The following is a 20,209-nucleotide window of genomic DNA, read 5'->3' as shown; positions in this document are numbered from 1 at the left end:
TATAAATGATGTTTTCTTACCAATTAATTCCATATTTTAAAATTCTGCAATTACATTCCGATTAAAGTCCAGCACAAGCTAAGCTAGCTCGTGTTATCGCCCTCTGTGTGTCTGCTTGCTTTGCCTCCCTTCAAGAGAGGAATGCAGAAAAGCCTGAGCCGGAGCCAGTTAAACCCACCGCCTTTATCTACTCTATTAGTCTTTAGAAATGAGAACAACAATAGTACTCCCTCCATCTCCAAGCCCCATACCCAAGACGCGTGGAGCGACGCCTTGATGTCCCGCTCGTTTATGTACCTCAGGTCTGTTACATTGAGAGTGGGGGCTTGTCCTGACTAGTCTACACAAACATAATAAGCCTAGTTTTTGTCAACATACATAATACAATTACCGGTATTGATGTTGTATTATAACTTTATCAATGCTTATCAAAACAAGATTTCAGATTTAAAAAAATATTATATTATTATATATGCTCCACATTTCCGTCGCTCTCTTACCTCTCAATTTAATATTTAAGCGTAATGTAAATATTTAAAAATGAAATATTAAAGGAAGTTGTTGGTCATGGAAGAGCTTACATTTTTTCAAATGACTTCCTTTGCTTTTAGTTTACTTCATGTGTCATCAAAGTGACTGTTGGATTTCCATGGAGCTGTTACAGCTACTCTCTGGGCTGAAACCCATTACTGGAGACTTTTGTCAAACAAAAGTATACAGATTAACATATAAATAACCTCCTCTCCCCTCAGTGGAGCACAAGACAGGGGGAGATTAAGAGGGTCACAGAGATGAATGACTCTCAGTTACAGGCTCCGTCCATCCCTCTGTCTCTCCAGCGCTGTCACAATACGCCATCGCAAGACCCTCTGTTCCCACCAACCCCCAAGCTCTGGACCATGCGCTCCAGTCCAGACCCTTGCACCCCCGCAATTTCTCCCAGCTGAATGCTTTGACTGAGAGCAACCCACAGCGTGGCATTAGGGTCAGCCATGCCTCTCAGGCCACAGAGATGGATGGACACGGGGGGCTTTTGTCCTGGTCTCAACATTCCCAAATAACAACACCTACTCTGCACATTAGTGAAATGATTCACTCTGCAATGGTGTCCTATGTCTTCTCAAATGCCCCCTGCCAACCCACACCTTCTATGATTCAAACTGTATCTCCCTTCATCAACAGACACGGTACCTAAAGTGACAAGTCCATCTGTGATCATGTTTCTCTCTGTTGAAGGCTCCTCATATTCTGTTCTCTTTGCAGCTTACAGGAGCATTTCACTGACCAGGCAGGAGGTCAGCAGCAGAACTCTGCTGGAGAATTAAGTTATTTCACGTGATGATGCAGATTGCAACTGCCATCATTTCCACAAAGCTCAGAGGTTACATAACGGATTCAGGCAGAGCCTCTGTGCTGCTGTTATTTTTATATAAATACTGCTTGGTAATCACTGTGTTCTGAAATTCTAACACACAGACAAGAATATAACCCAGAATATGTTATAGGATTTGAGTCACTAAACCGACAAAAACAGCATGTAAAAAGGTAACTACTGTTCCTTCAACAAACAAAATGCTAACTTAAGCACCAGCCTTCTACAACCTCCAATTAATAATAACAGATTCTTCAGTTCAGGTAGCGCTCTTTATCAAATAATAGAGTGGCCTTAGCGGTCCTTGATGAAAAAACACATTCCAGAATGTCATGTTAAACCTAACAAGGAAGAGTCTCTAGACAAGTAAGAGTCTCTCGCCCATCCCTCTCCCATTGTAATCTATGTATTGTGTACAATCCTGGTCACTGCACGTTGTTGCGCCGGGTGTGTGCCATCCTTGATGTGGATAAAAGCAGCTGCTTAATGAAAACAAACGGTAGTATTTTACCTAGCATTGAGGCGCCCTCTGTCTGGTAGTCTGGGAACTGTCCTTCTGATGGCACGCTGACTGTTCGCCGGAGACTCCGGCTCTTTGACGACTCAGTAGGGCTTTCTTGGACCTCCGCTGGCAGCTATGGGTATGGGGAGGGATAATAATGTAAGGTATATGCATGATATGCAACCGTATAAGTACAGCATATTTCTTGTAAACTGTATTCCTTCCCCAGTAGGAGGTTCTCAAGTAACATTAGGGAGTAGGGATTTTAATTAACGTTGTTTATAACTGTTAGTAACAGTTCTATATTTGTATGTAGAATATTGTAAATTAATTATCATCTTTCAAACTTTATATTCTGACTTGATTACATTGTTATCATATTATTCTAGAATCCTAAGATTAATCCTAAGATTAAGTGGACACAACAAAAGGCACACGTGGCTTTTTCTAAGGAGTGACAACAGTTTCTGTCTATGTGTGAGGGAACTCAAGGTTGACTGTCTATGTGTAGCCTATGTATACTTGCATATGTTTGTATAGGTGTGCATGTGTGTATACTCGTGCGTGTGTGTGAGAATGCAGGAAGGCGGTAGATATTCCACACACCTCCTCCTCCTTGTTGAGCAGGATGAGCTGGCTATCAGTCAGGATGCAGTACTTCCTCTCCCACATGCTGGTCGCTGAGTAGGGCGACTGGCCGCAGGAAAAACGGTGTGAGGGAGGTCCTTTAACATCTGCACAGGGACACATAAGCACAAAAGAAGACACCTTAGAAAAGCAGAGGAAGATAGAACAAAAAAATGGGCATCTTGTCTCTATTTCACAATGCAACATAATGAATGAATGAGACCATTCAAGCAGAGAACTCATTCATATCAACAAGGGCTGTTATAAAAAATACAAATAAATGTGTGTTCATGCTGTCATTTTACTGTACGATATCACTTTTTTTTTTAATAACAGGTGCTTTACCCAAAATAGATACCACAAGACACAGCTGTACATTAAGCCAACTGCCTGCCATAGGTAATTACAATACTAAACACCAACTGTTCAGAGATCCGGTGCAATTCCTCCAGCAGTTCCTACTACTGATCTACAGAGGGCAGTGTAGACCTCAGATTTCTAGCTACCTAAAGAATTTACATGTTTGAAAACCAGCCCATGGCAATGTGAAATACCCTTAACATGCTAAATCTAACTGAATTGCCATAATGCTTCACAAATCTATGTGGTCGTGTTGAGTATATAAATAGGCGTTATATATGACCCCAGTATGGCTTTGACTGTAACTGCAGTTGACAATTACAAGGCCTATTTGATGACAAGCAGGGCTTTTTGGAATTAAAAATTGAAGTGTTTCTCTTAAGGTTCATTAGACGTGGTTCATCTACCTTAACCCAGTGTTGCGTGAGTGGTACAGTGCAGTGTAGGGTATAGGGACTTGGAGGGCAAAGGTCATTAGCAGAGAAGTGCTCCGGTGGGTTGTGCTGCAGGTTTAATCAACAATAAACGAGGCCAAGGTGTATAGTATAGGCCAGTATAATATAGGCCAAGGGAAAGGCCTAATAGGCTAACACAAATCAATCCAATTTGCTCTTGTCATAATCAAGCTGCTAGAATGTTGGGGCTGGGAACTGGAACTGAATGGCTGTTGTATTCCTTCCCAATGCCAGCGGGGCACAGTCCTGTCATATACCCATGACCATAAACACTGCAGAACAAAGGCAACAGTGCGACAAAGCACAGCCAGATAGTTTTCCACTACAACTGCTTTAAGAATACAGATGCAATGACACAGTAAACAGACAGCTTTTATAGAGTCTGATCTGGGAAGAAAATGTACTATCTTGACTGTGCGGGAGGGGGGGGGGTCTTGCAAATGGCCAACACAGACTTCCATGGCAGCTGGCCCAACACGTAGAAGACGTGGGTGAAGTGAGACGACAGTGTTTGAGTAGACTGTTTATGTTTCTGTATTCTGGGTATGGGTAAGTGGGTATACTTCATAATCTGCCCAACTTTCCAAAATAGACTACACAACCAAATTTTTCCATCTAACAGTCATGAAGGCGTGGATAAAAACTTTCTCAGTCCCCTGACTGAAGATACATACCCTTAACATGAAACAGTCCTACTAAAGAGAGCTATGGAGGTCAATGCAGGAAAATCAATTGTCATACAAGATGCATTTGTATGGATTCCAATAGTTCAACTGCTCTAACCCACCCCTGAAATACATTAAATGAAATGAACCCTTTATCTTTGAGACATAAAGAAAGAAGTCTTCCAAACTGAACCACCAACCTTTAACCGTGATAAAAGACAAGAACAGTACATTATAGGCCTGCTGCACAAAACTGCACTCCTGAAAAGAACTAGGATTGCTTAATCAGATAGCAAGGATGGACCGACTGTATTGCAGCATACTAAATCACATACGACAGCACCACGCAGCTGGCTTGAGCACCCCTGAGAACAGAATCTTCTCGACACCTGCAACTGCTCAAAGAATTGTCTGAATTTGCCGTTCTTCTCTGGGGAATAGAGGGCCACTAGGTTCACAAAAGCACCTCTACAAAGCAAGGATACTGTAGACTAGGCCTAATTGGACTAGCACGTCTATGGAAAGCACGATATGCCTGTCAAAAAGCCTTGAAAATAACCGATGAGCATAAAATAAAATAAAAGATAAGATAAAAAAGATAAGAAAACTGGCTAGCGACTGTTCCAAGTTTAGATAGAGTGAGAGTGCAAGCCACTGGCCATTCATATTACGTAACTCTTCACTTCATCCCCTTGCGTGCTATAGCACATCTGCGGTGTTTGAAAACCTGCTTATGGCCTTTTTGCTAAAGAATGTGCCAGCATTATGCTCGTTTGCCAACACCTTTCTTACACTGTTGGGTTTAGGCAAGGTGTGGGCTTCAGTGCTGATGTAGCTCTACACGCATTATGCTTGCTAAAACTGTAACAGTGCAAAATATTTAAATACGTGTATAAAGTATATATCTTCCCCTGCTTCACGGTTCAGTTTAATCTGATAGTATTATATGTGTTGTAATGACAACATCACAACACATATTTAATACTGTGAAGTGATGACAACATCAACATGCCTTCATCCAGAACCAAAGTCTATGTTGGCGAATATAAGACTGTAGAATAAGGATGTACAGAGTATACTCAAACAGGTCAGAATCAATGAATTAACTATGAGGACTAATGTTACATGGCTGTCAGATGTCCAGGAAACCTGAATGCAACAACTAAAGAGAACAAAAATTTTGCAAAGCCAATACGAGTACATTTCATTAAATGAGGCCAGTCAATTCAAGTAGACTACTTATTACATGAAACGCAATGTTTGTGAAATTTAAACCACAATATCGGAATTGACCATGGGAAGCACTCTGTCTCAGTAACTTCACATGTACTCTTGACAGGCAACAAAAATAAAAGTTCCTATATGTTTGCCTCTGCTGTCACTTAAACAGCTAGTTAGCTCCCAAAGACAGACTAAAAGGTCACTGCCAATATAGACAGATAATATTATCTGAGCTCTGGTAATGGGTGTTGGTTGACCAACATTCTAAGTAGAACTACAGGCCACTACCAGGTACAAAATCTAGTCAAGGCCAAATAGTAGGCTTAGGCTTTTAATGCAACAATCCGTTGGAAATAAAGTCTGTGTACATAATGTCTGGCAAAAGAAAAATTACAAAAACAAAAACAATCCGTGAAGGCTGCCTACATCAAAACAAGGTGTAAAAATACCCCCAAATTAGCTTGACAGACAACACAAGAAGGCATGCTTTTGGTTTTCATTCAGCGTAAGTAATGAGTCAGAATCACTGTGTGGGTGTCCTGGAGTTGTGCCCCCAAATGTCCGTATGCTTGTTTGTACTGCATTCAGGGCTGAAAACAATTAGCCAAGCGCAGTATGCTTGCCAGCTGGAAACTAGCTAAAGTTGCCAGTTTGTGACCTGGCGGGGGTCACAATGCATTAATGGCGTTATACAAGGGAGGGATTGAACCCCGGGCCCCAGCATTGAGACTATTGAGAATGGGTATCTAGGATACATGTGAAAGAGCAGGAGAGAGAAAGAGCGAGAGAGAGCGAGGGAGAGATATGAGACCATAGAAAGAGAGAGAGAATGCATGTATAAAACTGAGTCAACAGACACTTGTGGCTTCTATGAATATCCCAGACAAGTCAGGCAGGCAGTGCTGTGTGTGACTGAACGTAGTCCACAGGAGGTGCATGAGGAGAAATCCTACCCTCCCTGAGTCCTGTATGGAATGTCTGGGAGCAGGGGGTGAGGTCTCACCATCTGTCCTGGATGGGGTTTCAGAAGCATGGCTGGGGTCGCTAATCACCACTATCCATGTAGTCCCACCTACACATACACAGACTCAAACGTAAGCACACTGTGTGCACGCATAGAGACACCAGCATAGACTAACCAAACCTGTTTGGTCACCAACCCCAATCACATGGCATCATGTCCTAACCTCAAGCCTTGGTAGATTAGAGCAACCCGCCACACAAAAGGGGCAATGACGGACTAAAATCAATCACCTACACTTCGTAGGAATTGAATATGAACCTATATCATTTTTCACTTCTCATTTTTTATTCAACAGAAAAAAGTTCACTTCCGTGTTTCCCATCAGAAGTGCTGAGCAGGAAAATGTGACATAAAAAAATCACCTGGCCCTTTCTCTTTCAGATTTGATAGAAAGGAGAGAACGGATATCTAGTGAATATGCTTCCCAAAGACAAAATATTGTGTTTTACCAGGAGGAGGACATTTGCTTTTGTCTGAAACAAATGAGGAGTTTTGTCTTGAAGGCAAAACAGAAAGACATGATTATCACACAGGACTTAAAGTTAACGAATGGTTCACCCTCAGGGGCTAATTGTCTTCAAACTTAATTCTTCTAGTGTCAGCCAGGTGTGTCCACACCCCACACTTGCTTCTTAGGCACAACAGAGGATGCTTTGTTTAAGGAAGCAGTACTCTTTACCTCAATGTCCTCCAATGGGCCAACCTTTACCTAGCTGTAAAGCAATAGGACCACGTCCCTATGGCAACCAGTAAATACGCACCTCTCCTCCAATCACAAAACAGTGACATCATCCGGTTTTATCCAGATAGGGCTGGTGACTGGCCGACAGGTGGGGGGAGGGGAGGTGGTGAATGAGGTTGAAAACAAACACAGACAGAGAGTGGGTGTGGTACCAAGAATTACCCTTAGTATCGTAAGCTGCCACTTGAACTAGACAGGGCCTCTGATAAAATGTTATTTAAAACGTGACCCGAGATATAAACACTGTCAATAATCCAACAACACTCGGTTGCATTGTAATCTTGTGAATTGTTTGTTTTCAAATTGCTCATTACTACTGCATTACAATCCCAAAGGACTAAATCCAGCAACCTCGCAAAATTAGCATGTTAAAATTGGCATCTGGCTACATAGGGGCTGAGCCATTGTCAAGGAGGAGGAAATTACTGCAATTAACCCCAGGACCCTAACCCCAGCTCTGTCTTTCTCAAATTGTGTGGCATTCTTGTTCAAACTGTGTTGGGACACCAACGATGTGATTGAAGAGTAGTTATGCTTTTTCCAGGTCATATACAAAGGGCTCATTACCTTTTGCCTTTCAATAGGAAATTACAGTCAAATTTGACTGTAAATACGCTCTATAGTAAAGCTGTATCCGTAGGCAAAATCAATGAATACACAAAACAGTATTGATATTGATTTCATGCAGAAGCAATTGGTTCAAGATTGGCTTCAGTTACTCCAAAAGGTTACTCCAACAGATCCACCACCTGCAAGTACAAGCCAATGGACATTTTCTCTATCATGTTTGACAGATTAATTACCAGTCTTGCTGGTGAGTTGGTTGTAGATTTTCGTAATCTCTGAATCAACATAGAGTATGGCCTATCCACGTCAGTATGTCAATACTAACCTAGATCAGTTGTCTGTACTCCTTCATAGACTGAGACTTGTCTTATTTTGGGGAAGCAGTCCCTTGAATCTGATATGCTGGATTTACACAACAACAAGGATTTTGTTGTTAAAATGTTTACAACCAAGGTGACATGTTCATGAAGCAGGTACAATGATTTTTTGAAAAGGTGGAAGTGACATCAAAACAGATGGGTGTCTTAGTAAAAAAACAACAAATTCATTGTTTCACAAAAAAACTGTTAAAAAGATGAATTGTAATAAATAATTTGTGGTTTGCCTGTTTTCTGTCTCACTTATCACATTTAGACTTGAGCAAGCTCAGAGCCTAACTGTTTTGTGTTCCTCAGGGGAGCACTACCACTGAGTGACATTGTTAAATATTTCAGTATGCTACCATTAGCAATTTTTTCCCACATCGGGCTTCTTTTCTTCTGCTGTAGAAAAAGGTCAAACCTATGGCAACCAATGTCAGGGTTGACTGGTGATGTCAACTCTTACCTCTGCAGTTTGCAAGAATGCTGTGCAGTTTACAAGAATGATGGTCATCACTTAGCCCAAAAAATTAGTCACATGTCTTGAGAGCATTTTTTATCTCATCATCCGCAAATCTGACCAAAATATCCCACTATTGTGAAAGTCTAAGCATTTCTTGCCTTTGTGTACAAGCTCTCCCTTCAACACCCTTCTCAAAAGACTTCTCTCCAGCAGATGCTCCAAATGAAAATGGGGAAAGCCTCCTTTTTCCCAGGACTGCTAGAGAGCCACTGTTGGCCTGAGCTTTGAAAGGTTAATGAGCTCTTAGGTAGCGCTGCCACATTCTTATTGTTATCGTGTGTGCATTTATTTGTGAGGGGGGTATTTGCATACAAAAGGAGACTATGTGGTTTCCCTCTCTCTCGCTATGCAAGAGCTGGCTACCTTTGTGAAGCCTGCCTCCTCCTCTTGCTTGCTGTGCACCCCCAGGGTCAGCCTGCACAACGCCAACCCTCTCCGAGAACAGCCAACCTTTGAAGCATAATATTTTGGCCCATAGCATTCCAATTTAGTCTGATCGCCCCCAAAATAGCACAAAGCTAACGGCCCCCTTGAGTTATGGCACAGGCATATGGGTTCCTTAGTCAACTAGCTCGCTTGATTATGAGAAAAGCTGTCTCAAAGTGAGAAATCAGGCTGTCCTGAGGGAAGTAGAGTGCAGTGAGCCTACAATGAGGAAGCTAACATGTTGTTTACCCGACCATGATTGAGAAGTGAAAGATGAAGAGAACAGTGGTTGTGTGTCACTCCAAGCCGTCTTGTTTTGCTATACCGGAAGGTTCTACTGAGGCACCAAAGATTTTACCACATTTAACTAACAATGCTAGATGAGGTTTAACCTACTTTTGTAGCAAGACAAAACATACCCGCAACTAGCACTACACTAACAAAATGAAAGAAAATGGGTTAAGTCTTCAACTGTATGAATCAGGAAGGAAAGTGCAATGGGGAAGAAAAAAAATCCCAAACTGCTTTTAAGCATTTCCATGACCGCTTCGAAAATACAGTTGGTCTAAATGTATGACTGACTTGACTGAACACATAGCAATGTGTGCTATGAGGTGAAATACATGACAGACAATTCCAATTCCAGCATGGCAAATTACTGGGGCTATAGTGTATAGCTCTGATGTTTTTTGTACCATGGTGTACACAGTAGACAGTAGAGTGTGAATTATAACTCAAATATGAGAAGATTTTTCTTTTGGGTGATTGATTTTGCAATTTAGCTATCAGTAATGGATGAAAGCATGGGTTCATCCTTCTCATACAGTCTGAAACATGAGGCCTACATCATGTGATTTGCATTTGAAAATTAAATTAGCATAACTTAACCTTCCACAATTTTTGTTTACGGTCTCTGCTCTTTGATCGAGCACTGCAAGAATCAAGACTTTAAGTGTGAAATTATCTATACAAAAAAGCCCAAAGGCTAGCACTTGCGATTAGCTTGACTCAATTAGCATGGGATATATGTAGCACTCAAGGCATCCACAACAATAGCAGTGAGTGAGTAAATTAACCAGTAAATAAGTCAGTCAAACAGTCATATAAAAATATTAACATTTGAACATCTGATGATACTCTAAAATGAGTGTTTTAGAGAGCTCCCCTACCAGACAGCGGGCTCTCAGATTCATCTCTGATACTGAGGATCCGACCAAGTCTCCGTGACACAGAGGAAAACAGGCCGCTTACAAAAGGGCCATTTTGCGCCGCGTCTGAGCCCACCTTCCTGAGGGCCGTCTCCTCAGAGCGGCAATGAGCCCCTGGCTCGGACAGAGACCTGTGGAAGGGTATCAGGCCCCTGAGGGGACGGGCCTTCTCCCATCTCCCCTGTCTCCATGTGTCACTCTGCTCTGGGACGATGCTACTGGTCACCCTCCTGGGGAGGCTCAGCACTCTGAGATGGGCAGGTTCCGCTGCTTGACCTTTCCCCTCTGAAATTGCCACCTTGGACGGCAGCTTTCCAGGCGTCAGAGGAGCAGATGTCCTCCACACATAACCGTCCAAAGGCTCTGCAGCAGACTGGGAGTAGGGTTTCTTCCATGACCCCCCCCAATGGTGCCAGTGATGAGAACCCTCACTGCCAAACAAAGGCCGAGATACTTTTTCACGTAAATATTCCCTCTCCTCTGAGACTGTTCTTGTTTGACTCATGATGTCATCTTAACCAAGCTTTTCCAGCGATAAAACAAGACAGAAAGATGAATTTCTTCAACTGGCTGGGACGGCTAATTGTTTGAGAGCTTCCCAATCGTTGAACTCACAACACCAGTAACTGTTCCGTCATAGCAATTCTCCAAGCCATGTTTGAAGAATCTCTCTTTGATGACCGATTAGACACTCCGTTCCATCTCTAGTTGAGTAATATGTTTACTGGTTCAGACTTCAGTATTTGGCTCAATGGCTGATGACATTGGCTCCTCTTCCTGAAAGAGGAAGTGGGGTGTCGTATAAGTGCGTAGCCTTCCTCGAGGCCTGTCCAATCACAGGTCGCAAAACTGGAGGCCTCAGATTGTGGTTTTCCGTGTATCAACTGTTGAGTGAGTCAAATCTGCAAGCTCATTCCTTGAGTAATTTGCCAATGACCATAATAGTCTAGACAATATTAGAAAACACATAGAAGAACACATTTCTGTTCATGTCCATGGCTGTTCACATATCTCATTCAAATAGTCATATCAACTCTCAACTACAATGGTTTCACTTTTATAGCAGGATAGCTGTCTCTGCACGTCCCAACATGTCTGACATTTGATATTTAAAATGTTCATACTGGTAGGCTACTCAAAACGGGTCTGAGAAAGACTTTCTTTCCTAGGATACACACAATGAACATGATTTCAGTCCCAGTACAAGGTGTGAATATAACACTGTAGCGTGAGATGAACAATGAGACAAGTGCCACATACAACTATGAGATGGAATTATAACATTTCGCGCAAAAGGAAATAGATCATTGAGTGGAGAGGGAAATTATTATAGTATTCGGTAATTCCACAGTTGAAGTGATCCTAAACATGAAGAAATGATCTCCTTAACAGAGAAAAATCATACAAATGTCTCGGAGTTGAATGCACTTCATGAATTTCTTCCAAAACCTGCACCTAGGCTACTGGCTAGACAACAAAAAATGCTGTAGGCTACAGGAAATTACCATGTTGTCATTCATCACCACCAGTCATTCCAACGCTCACTGCTTAAGCATTTATCGTGGAATGATTAAATCTAACACATTGGTTTATTAGCAGAGAGGAAAAAAAAAATGCTTGCAGGGCAGCATCACCCTGCTGCCACCTCCATGAGAATGCGGTGTCTCATAAATATTCATAAGTGGCTGAGAATGAGCTGCCCCTGGCTGGGCCCCAGTCCACAGTGATCCAACAGGAAATGGGAGAGGCGTCCCGCAGGGAGCTGTGTTCGTACCCCTGCCTTTGTCACTGCCGGGGCTCGTTAGAGCACACATCCCTATCAGCACTGAAGCGCAACTTGAAACTCTGAGCCAAGGGAAGCAGAAAAAAAGAATCACATTGCTTGAGGTCACTGTGGTAGCCTCATTATCTTTAGAGTAGGAGACCAGCAAAATAGCAAAGAAGACAACAACGGTATAGCTAACCCTGTAACAACATAGTGAACATAATCTAGTTACGGACAGCACCAGGTACATTAGAGGTCTTAGAAGAAACCCAAAAAGGCCCATTAAGTGACCCAAATACTTGCATTCATTGGATAACGAGGTGGTAAAGCAAAGCTCAGTAGCAACATTCATCACATCTAGGTCAGTGCTGAGACACAGGAAGCCTATCCAGCAGCCACAACACGGATGCCTTGTAAAACCTACAGTGTGAGACTGAAGGTTTCAAAGGTCTGTGTCAGACAAGATGGAAATGCAGCTTCCTCACCTCTCCTGTTTAAATGGCATTTACACCAACAGGGAAAAGACCCCTGTAGCCTTTGGTGTCAGAGATCCCTGTGGGGATTTCACTCTGATGGTGGAAATGTGTGCGTGGTCTGTGCCAAAAGACAACATTTGAAACATAGAAAAGCCTCTTAAATGATCCCCTTTGATTGCCACTATTAATACAGATAACCATATCTCCTTACAATTGCCTTTTCATTGTTCCTAATAAATAGGACACACACACAAAACAACCACATCCAAACCCATATCCAAGCCAAGCACCGGGTATGTGTGAAGCTCATTTCCATGCACAATGAGGACATTTGCATCAAGACTGGAACAAGATGAGTGAAATGGCAAGCACAAATAATCATCACATCCCTTTTTCTGATTTCACATTCGTTAAGCCCACACATAGGCAACCTGGATACTAATGAGTGCATCTGATGTCCATAGAAAGAATAAAGGGGCTATGGTATAGACAACAAACAAAATCACCTCATTAAGAAATTTGTGTCCCAGAGATACCAAAGTGAGAGCGGCCAGGGGCCACTCAGCACCACTGGGTTGGCGGCGGCAGCAGGCATAAAAATAAATGGATGCGAGACCAGAGCAGGAAGTTAACATCATGATCCAGCGATGAAGAGATAAAAAGGGAAATATCAACTTGTCTGTTGACAGACTCACTTACTATTCTAGTCTCACAAACTGTCTGAAAGGCGCTATCTCCCTGCCCCCTCTCCTGCTGTGACGCATGGGCTCATAATGTCTCCACTCGAAGCATAGGAAAAATGACAAGGGGCTGCTGGCTTCATCCACCGCCACTTTGTCATCCATTTTTGGAGGCCCTGTCCAGTCGGAAATCAAGAGCAAGAGCGCAGGCACACCCCCATGGTCTAAAAATAGCACCTTTCCATAAAAAGGGAAATAAATCAGCCGATGAATAACAAGGGGGTGGGCATGGGGTGTAGAGGAATACGGCTTTCAAAAATTCTTGTAAAGTAATACAATGTCTATGATGCCGGCTGGCAGAGCCACTTGCTCTCAGATCTTGGCCCTCTGGCAGAGAGATATTTCCCGGGTCTGGTTTTGGTATTTGACACCCAACAAGCCAGTTCAATTATTTAACGTTGAGAGAGGAAACATTGCTGTTATTCTGATCTCAAAATAGTTTAACATGTTTATCCCACGACTGGAACTAATGTTCTAGAAGAACGAGGCCATGGAAAGGACATTTGTCTGAAAAAACCACGACTCAACTAACTCATCCTCTCAAACCTGACCTACCCCATATGTGTTTTTCCACTCAGGGACAAAATCCTGAAATAGACAACAGTTTATTTTTAAACGACAGGTTAGTTTCTTGTTTGGTTTTACAAAGGGGAAATCCTGTCCTTGTCCCTCATCTCCCAGCCCCCCTGATTACAACGTGGCTTGGAGCCACCTGGGGAGGGAGCAACCAAGACAAGGAACTTTCCATTTCCTACTTTGTTCTGCCTTTGCCATTGTTGACTAGTTGGGTAAAAGAGCAACCAATGACACATAATCCTACACTTTAAACTGTTTCAGAGCTCTTCGTCTCTTGTTTGGTAATGTCTCTGATGGTATGTTTCTTATAAAAACTGAATTTGGAGCCACATTATATCAATGTACAGTTGATCATTTCCCTTCAAAAACATGACATCTTAAGGGAGTGCCAGGTGAGAATTAAGTATAACACTTGAGAAGACAAGACTCCCACAGTCCCTATCCAATATAAATCCAGAATCTTCAGGGTGGTCAACAACCTGACCCCACTTAACAGTCTTCTATCATACAATCAGAGGGTACTTTACAAAGCAGCCAAATAAACAAGTTTCAGAGTTGCCAAGAGCGTCCTGCAACTGAACAGACTGTGACGAGCCACCGGCTCCTGCTCTCATGACCCCTGAAGCAGGATTTCCAGCAGCAATTTATTTCTGCCTCAGTCTCTCTTGGCAGTCTCCTTCACATAGCTGCACAGTGATGTGAGATAAAACTTAACTAAATCAGTGAATTTATGCATTGAGTGAAATACTCGTACTTCACAAAGAGGAAGCAACCATTGAGGAAATCTAGCCCACTATGTCATAACAGGCTCTACAAATACTTCAGTTCTCTGCCAAAGACACATGGAAAATAAAGACTTGGAAACAGGCTGCAGCTAGGACACCAGTATCACTCAGGTTGAAAACACTGAACAGTAACCATTGTCATTCAATAGTTATGGGGCACATCAATAAATGAGTGATTTATGTAAGCAATGTTGCACCTTTTTAGATTTGCTTGGATGATAACATGCCTACTTGCTCTAAGGGCAGAGTGAACATGAATGACTTTATCAGATGCAAAACTGACCATAGACTTTGATTCTAAACATTATTTGAACTTTATAATCTATTGTTACATAGTTATACTGTAAGAAGAAACATGGTCCACAAAGTCATTCAAACATGATCCTTTGACACACGGTCACACTTGGTATAGTGAATTGGCTCACCAGTCAACTAATGCAACCTACAAACTACAAACCTTACACCAAAATTAGACCAAATCAACTCTGAGGAGATACAACATTAAAAAGCACTTTGAACCACATCAGTCCTTTAATCTAACTGAATTGTTAAATATCAGAACAAAGTTGTATTTTTTCTTAGAGCCTAGATCTTTCAAATATGTGGAACTGAATCCAAAACAGGATGTGAGCTTTTTGTGTTTTCAGGTAACGCCTGGGATTCCAGAAGGCTGTCTTGGTGCCAGAGTTAGTGTGTAGGAGGAAAGGGTGGACCAATAGTAACTCAAGAGCTGCCTTGATCCACATATAGGATAAACAACAAATAGACTACCCTCATAGGTAAAGAACTGCGATACACAAAACACACATGCTACACTGTTATTATCATGGTTTTATCACCATTACAGTGAGTGAACTTGAATGGGTTTGGCTGGTAAAGTATTGGAATTCATTAACAGACAATGTCCATTGTCTTGAATTTGTACTTATTTGAGGATTGTTAACACTGAAATAAATAAACTCAGGATCTGGTAATCCTCAGTGTGATCATGTATCTTATTGATCGGGTTAAATACTAGTTAGTGCAGCACAGCACAGGAGAAAAAGATCAACCCCTTCCTTGGGGTCCCTCCCTCTGTCAGTCTTTAATAGGCTTAGATAAAATACCCTTTCCCTGGCTATTACACTTTGTCATCGCTTTAAAACGAATCAAGGAGGACACTGACAATGCACATTAAAGAGGCCTGGGCTGGGGATAATCCTAACCAGTATGGTGCAATATTTGAAACACACAGGGGTAAGTACACTTGTGCTTTACATGCTATTCTTGGATTATGTTTCTGGACTGTTAAATATCTGAACATTGTTCTATTAATAATTTGTCTGTTTACTATAATAACACATTTTGCTGCTTTTTTCCTAAATTTTAATTTAGGAAGTAAAATGTTCTACAGTCTGTATTTGGAATGTCCACAAAAGGGTTAGAGAGAAAGAGAGAGACACACAAATAATTGGTATCTGGATGGACAAGCGTCCTTGTAGAGTTATTTCAGTTTTGGATCGCAGTGACGAATACTGGTGCCGGCCGCTCTAGAATCCTGGTCGCTGAGGTCATTCACAGAATAGTCTGCTTACATCACAGCCACACCACGTCGTTTCAAGAAGGCAAAAAGAGGGGGTGGAGAGAAGGGAACAGGGAAGTGGAGGCAAACATCCTGAGAGAGTCCTGCATGTGAGACTCAGCTTCTGGCCTCCGCAAACAATCACACCATTCACTGCTGCCCCACCACAAGGTCCTAAACAAGATCTTCAGGGTAACTCATCTAGAGGTCACATGGGTCCAGTTAACTGTGAAAGCTTAGAAATTGAAACACTCAAACTATTTTCTAATCACAACGTTATATATATATGTTCACACTGATGAAACAGCTGCCAAGGAATGTAAAATATTTTGTCAGAGCAAAAAAGTAGTAAATACTGAAACACAAAATCTGATAATTTCCTCACAACTCCTGTAGAACGCATTATCCATAATAAAACACACTTCATAAGTGTAACTTTGTAACTTATTTGTAAAACGGCAAAACATTCATACTATAAACCTACCAGACAGACCTTGTCCTGACAGTTATTGGCAGAAACAACATTATGCTCTGGTTTCATATTTATCCTAATTAATATAGTACATTTTGATTATCTATTCAATATCTATTTACGGGTCTTATTTCGATTGTGTAGGAACACAACCCATTAATGACGTTAGTGTGAAGTGAGGTCATGAAGATACCAACACCTGGGCATTTGTAAAGGGCTAGTTTTGTTGAAATGTAGCCTAATTAGTTATTTTCGTGTTCAGTCTACATGGAAACTGATATTAATAATATTGTCTGACAGAAACCATCACAACCTACCGTCACAGTTGAAAAAACAGGACAACCAAATGTGTAGTAAATACAGTTCTAAGTTTTCTGAATGTCTTACCATACACGCGCATCCATCCTTGTTGTTGGCACAGCGAATCCACCAGAATTCGGTCCACCAAGGGCTCAAAGGAAATCAGACCCCCGTGAAGAGAATCCACGTCGCCTGTAACGGAGTCGATCTCCATTCTTGTAGGACTACAACACCTTTCGGTAGAAAGCTTCACTAATCAGAAAGTCAAAAATCTAAAAAGTCCACAGTGCGGTCTTCAGTGCGATGCCGGTGCTGAGTTGTCTATCGACCCGTTGACTAATTAAACGAAGTTATATTTCAATCAGAGAATCCTTCTTTGGTCGTCAAGTTTACTCGCCCTTAACCAGCTTGCACACACAATTTCATTGTTTGATTGCAGGCTAGCTGGTTCCTTAGCCATTAAAATTGGGAACATACGAAGGTACCTAGTATTTTACAACCATTTTACTTCCCATGGGTATCCTAAGCAAGCTATTTGCAATTTTTACTTCAGTTTCAGATCAGCCTGCTGACATGCTGATTCAGTGAGAAGGTCTGTAGCAATCGCCGCGAGCTAGTCCGACCTCCATATCCTCCCAGCTCAACGATTAGGACCAGCAGAGACCACTGGAAACAAAAATGTCTGAATCAAACATATTAAATCCAAGCGAATAAATATTCCCACACATTGTCAGTACCCAAATCTGCAGTTGAATTTCAGTCTGCCATGTTTCACTTTAAGGTGTCACTGATGTGTTCTGTGATGTCCCCTTTTTCTTCCCTGTTCCCTCACCCATGTGCCTGTTCGCATCCAGACCATTTTTTTCTAAGTCATCACATGCCAGCGCAAGGTTCCAGTAGGAATTCAGGACGACCAGTGGATCCCAGAGTTTCTGGATTTAAAAAAAGTACTATGTATTATTTTGTATAAAGTGTTTCGTGTATTTTCACTATGACATTTACTCTTAAGAAGAAACAACGACGACAGCATGACACAACTAAGTAAAAATATTTTTCATTTTTTACTTATTTATTATTTACTAGGTTACTCATCGATACATGGATGTATTTTTATTTTTACAAATGGTCAGGCAAAAGCGAAGTGTTATTAAAACAAAACCCTAAAATTAAAGTTGCTGAGCTTTCTAGAACATACAGCTCTCGACTGAACTTGCAATGACAGTGACATTTACTTACAAAATAAAAGAACCCAAGTAACAGTAGGCTATATATTTATAACCAAAAAATTCCGCAAAAAAAACAATATTTCTTTACTTTGAAGTAGCTACATAAAGTTTTAATGTGTTGACTTCATTCATTTGTTTGTATTGGCTCCCTCTTGCGTTATTATTTGACGGTGCAGTGTTACAGCAGTTACACCACAACAATCTTATTAATGGTAGAGAATACCGTTATTTCCACTTCTGTATCAGAAATCTTCAGCTACAGCATTAGGTGGTGGGCCGAAGCCCCGTATCTGTTCAACTTTATATACTTTGGATGCAAACTGTTTGACCTGTCTAAATAATTGCATCACGGCTACTCTTCTAACTCTTAATTCATTGAAGACATCCATACCACAGAGGGCGATATTTTACACATGGTTTTGAAAACACTGTCAAGGAAGACCGGACGTGCATATATTGTATTCACAACACGCGTCAGTTGTGTATTTGACATTCTTATTCATCTACGGGACATGGTGTTAAAGTACCTTCTATCCGCTTTAGTAAATAAAGCGCAGCTTGTGGAAAAACTAGCCGAGTCAAGACCGGTCAGACGGGCCGCACAGATTACAGCCTATGCTTTGATGAAGGCAAAAATAGCTGGTAAAGACGCGACAACCAAAGTCCTGAAGTCAAACACCGTGCGCCAGATACGCCATGAAACTTCAGAACTTCCAAAGGACTTCGGAGAAATGGGAAAGAAAGCTGGGAGACTACGGGACACTTTAGTCAAGGACGTGAAAAACGGAATTAGAGACGCTTCGAGGCAAATAAAACACAAAGACAAATGACAGAATTTGACAACTCATGGCGGTGTTCAAGCGATTTTCTTCTGCGTCGTGGAGTGCACCTTGAGATGGCAATGCAGAGCCACTGACATCTGTCTGCGTTCTGCAGGCTATGAATATTACAACCCGGTACTTGCCAAATGTCAATTATAGCATCTTGAAATGCAGGCTATTGGAAATAAAAGTTTTTTTTGTGAACATAGAAACGTTCATTTAGTCCTACTGGCTCTTTTAGAGTAGCCTAGATTGTCTTTGTTGTTATTGTTGTATCTTTGACTGCCAGAGAAATACCTTGTTGTTTCAAGCAAACTTTACAGATGTTCTTTACAGTTCATAGTTAAATCTATATGGACACAGATATGTACATTCTCAGGTTCAGAATACCTGCTTACAATTTTCTCACACACACCAACACTAAAATGTTTCAATTTAAACTGAACACCATCCAATCTGACCACTCATTATAAGAGACACACTCAGCTGTATGAGAAAAGTCTATTCTTTATATATTTTTATTAACCGTTCTCCTCGTTTAGACCAATGGCATGAATGAGAATCGGTCACATATTTACATTTTCCAGAGAGTCCAGGAGATTTTCAGAGGACTGGGGTGGTGAGGTGGAAGTAGAAGCTGTCTTGACTGTAGAAAAAGCAGGACATCTCCAAGGAGCAAATGGAGTGGATTAGGCCTTTGCTCAGAGACCAGGTATAGCACCCTCTGCTGGGTAGAGTTTATATAAAAAGTCTGGTATTCTAGTGGACCGCAAGTTCACATCTAGAACCAGTCTGGAGAAACCTGTGCGAGAATAGCCAGTACATTCCTCACATGAAAGTTTCATCAAGATGCGGGGATTTTGCATTGGGTAACCGTAGTGCGGGGATAGACACTGTTCTTTCCGGCTGTCTGTTGATTGAAGTATTTCACAAGAAGACATCAAAGCTTGTATCACATATGTAAGAAGAATGATTGCTCAATCCCCAGCTTTCTAGGACTTATCTCCAATAAATACAGTTTCAACAACTTCCCTCTACAGCCTGATCCTCTGAGGGCAGTACTCCCTTACTCTGGTACAGCATCTGTGCTGGTTTTCAGTCCAAAAAGACATCTCACATTCCTACAAAACCTGACATACTGTCAATTTCTCTGCTCTTTTTGTTTGTTTTTATTTGAACAAAAGGTTGAGGTATCAAGTCATAAATAAACCAGCATTCCCACAGGTTCACGAGAACCAGAAAAGGGAGCATTGTTAGAATGATTATTTTACTATATTAAACTTTTATTATGATTAAAAAAGAAAATTTAGACAAAAGGATGATGTGGTGGGAAACGTCAAATAAAAATATATTCATATTTAAAGATCTTTATACTTTTTGTATTATATATGATTAACAATGCAAAGAAAATAATTCCCATAGTAGTAGTGCTTAAG

At 41.4% G+C, this 20,209-nt stretch overlaps 1 protein-coding gene across 4 annotated transcripts in view; it reads right to left on the bottom strand.

Annotated features, from left to right (window-relative positions):
* rasal2 (RAS protein activator like 2) overlaps nt 1-17,605 on the bottom strand; it is a 40,689-nt gene extending 23,084 nt beyond the window's left edge. For 2 of the 4 annotated variants that reach the window (XM_047027231.1, XM_047027232.1), the window contains exons 1-3: nt 10,013-10,830; nt 2,481-2,608; nt 1,884-2,007 (exon numbers count right to left, since the gene is read on the bottom strand). In XM_047027231.1, coding sequence (XP_046883187.1) covers nt 1,884-2,007; nt 2,481-2,608; nt 10,013-10,556 — 796 coding nt within the window. In that variant the 5' untranslated portion in view covers nt 10,557-10,830. Of the gene's footprint in view, nt 1-20; nt 330-1,883; nt 2,008-2,480; nt 2,609-10,012; nt 10,831-16,813 lie in introns of those variants that run through there. The other 2 variants (XM_047027233.1, XM_047027235.1) reach the window with 2 other exon arrangements.
* Between the last annotated feature and the right edge of the window lie 2,604 nt (nt 17,606-20,209).

This window comes from Hypomesus transpacificus, chromosome 10 (assembly GCF_021917145.1).
Source record: "Hypomesus transpacificus isolate Combined female chromosome 10, fHypTra1, whole genome shotgun sequence".
Classification (NCBI taxonomy): Eukaryota; Metazoa; Chordata; class Actinopteri; order Osmeriformes; family Osmeridae; genus Hypomesus; species Hypomesus transpacificus.
This window is presented reverse-complemented; position numbering and strand designations above follow the sequence as displayed.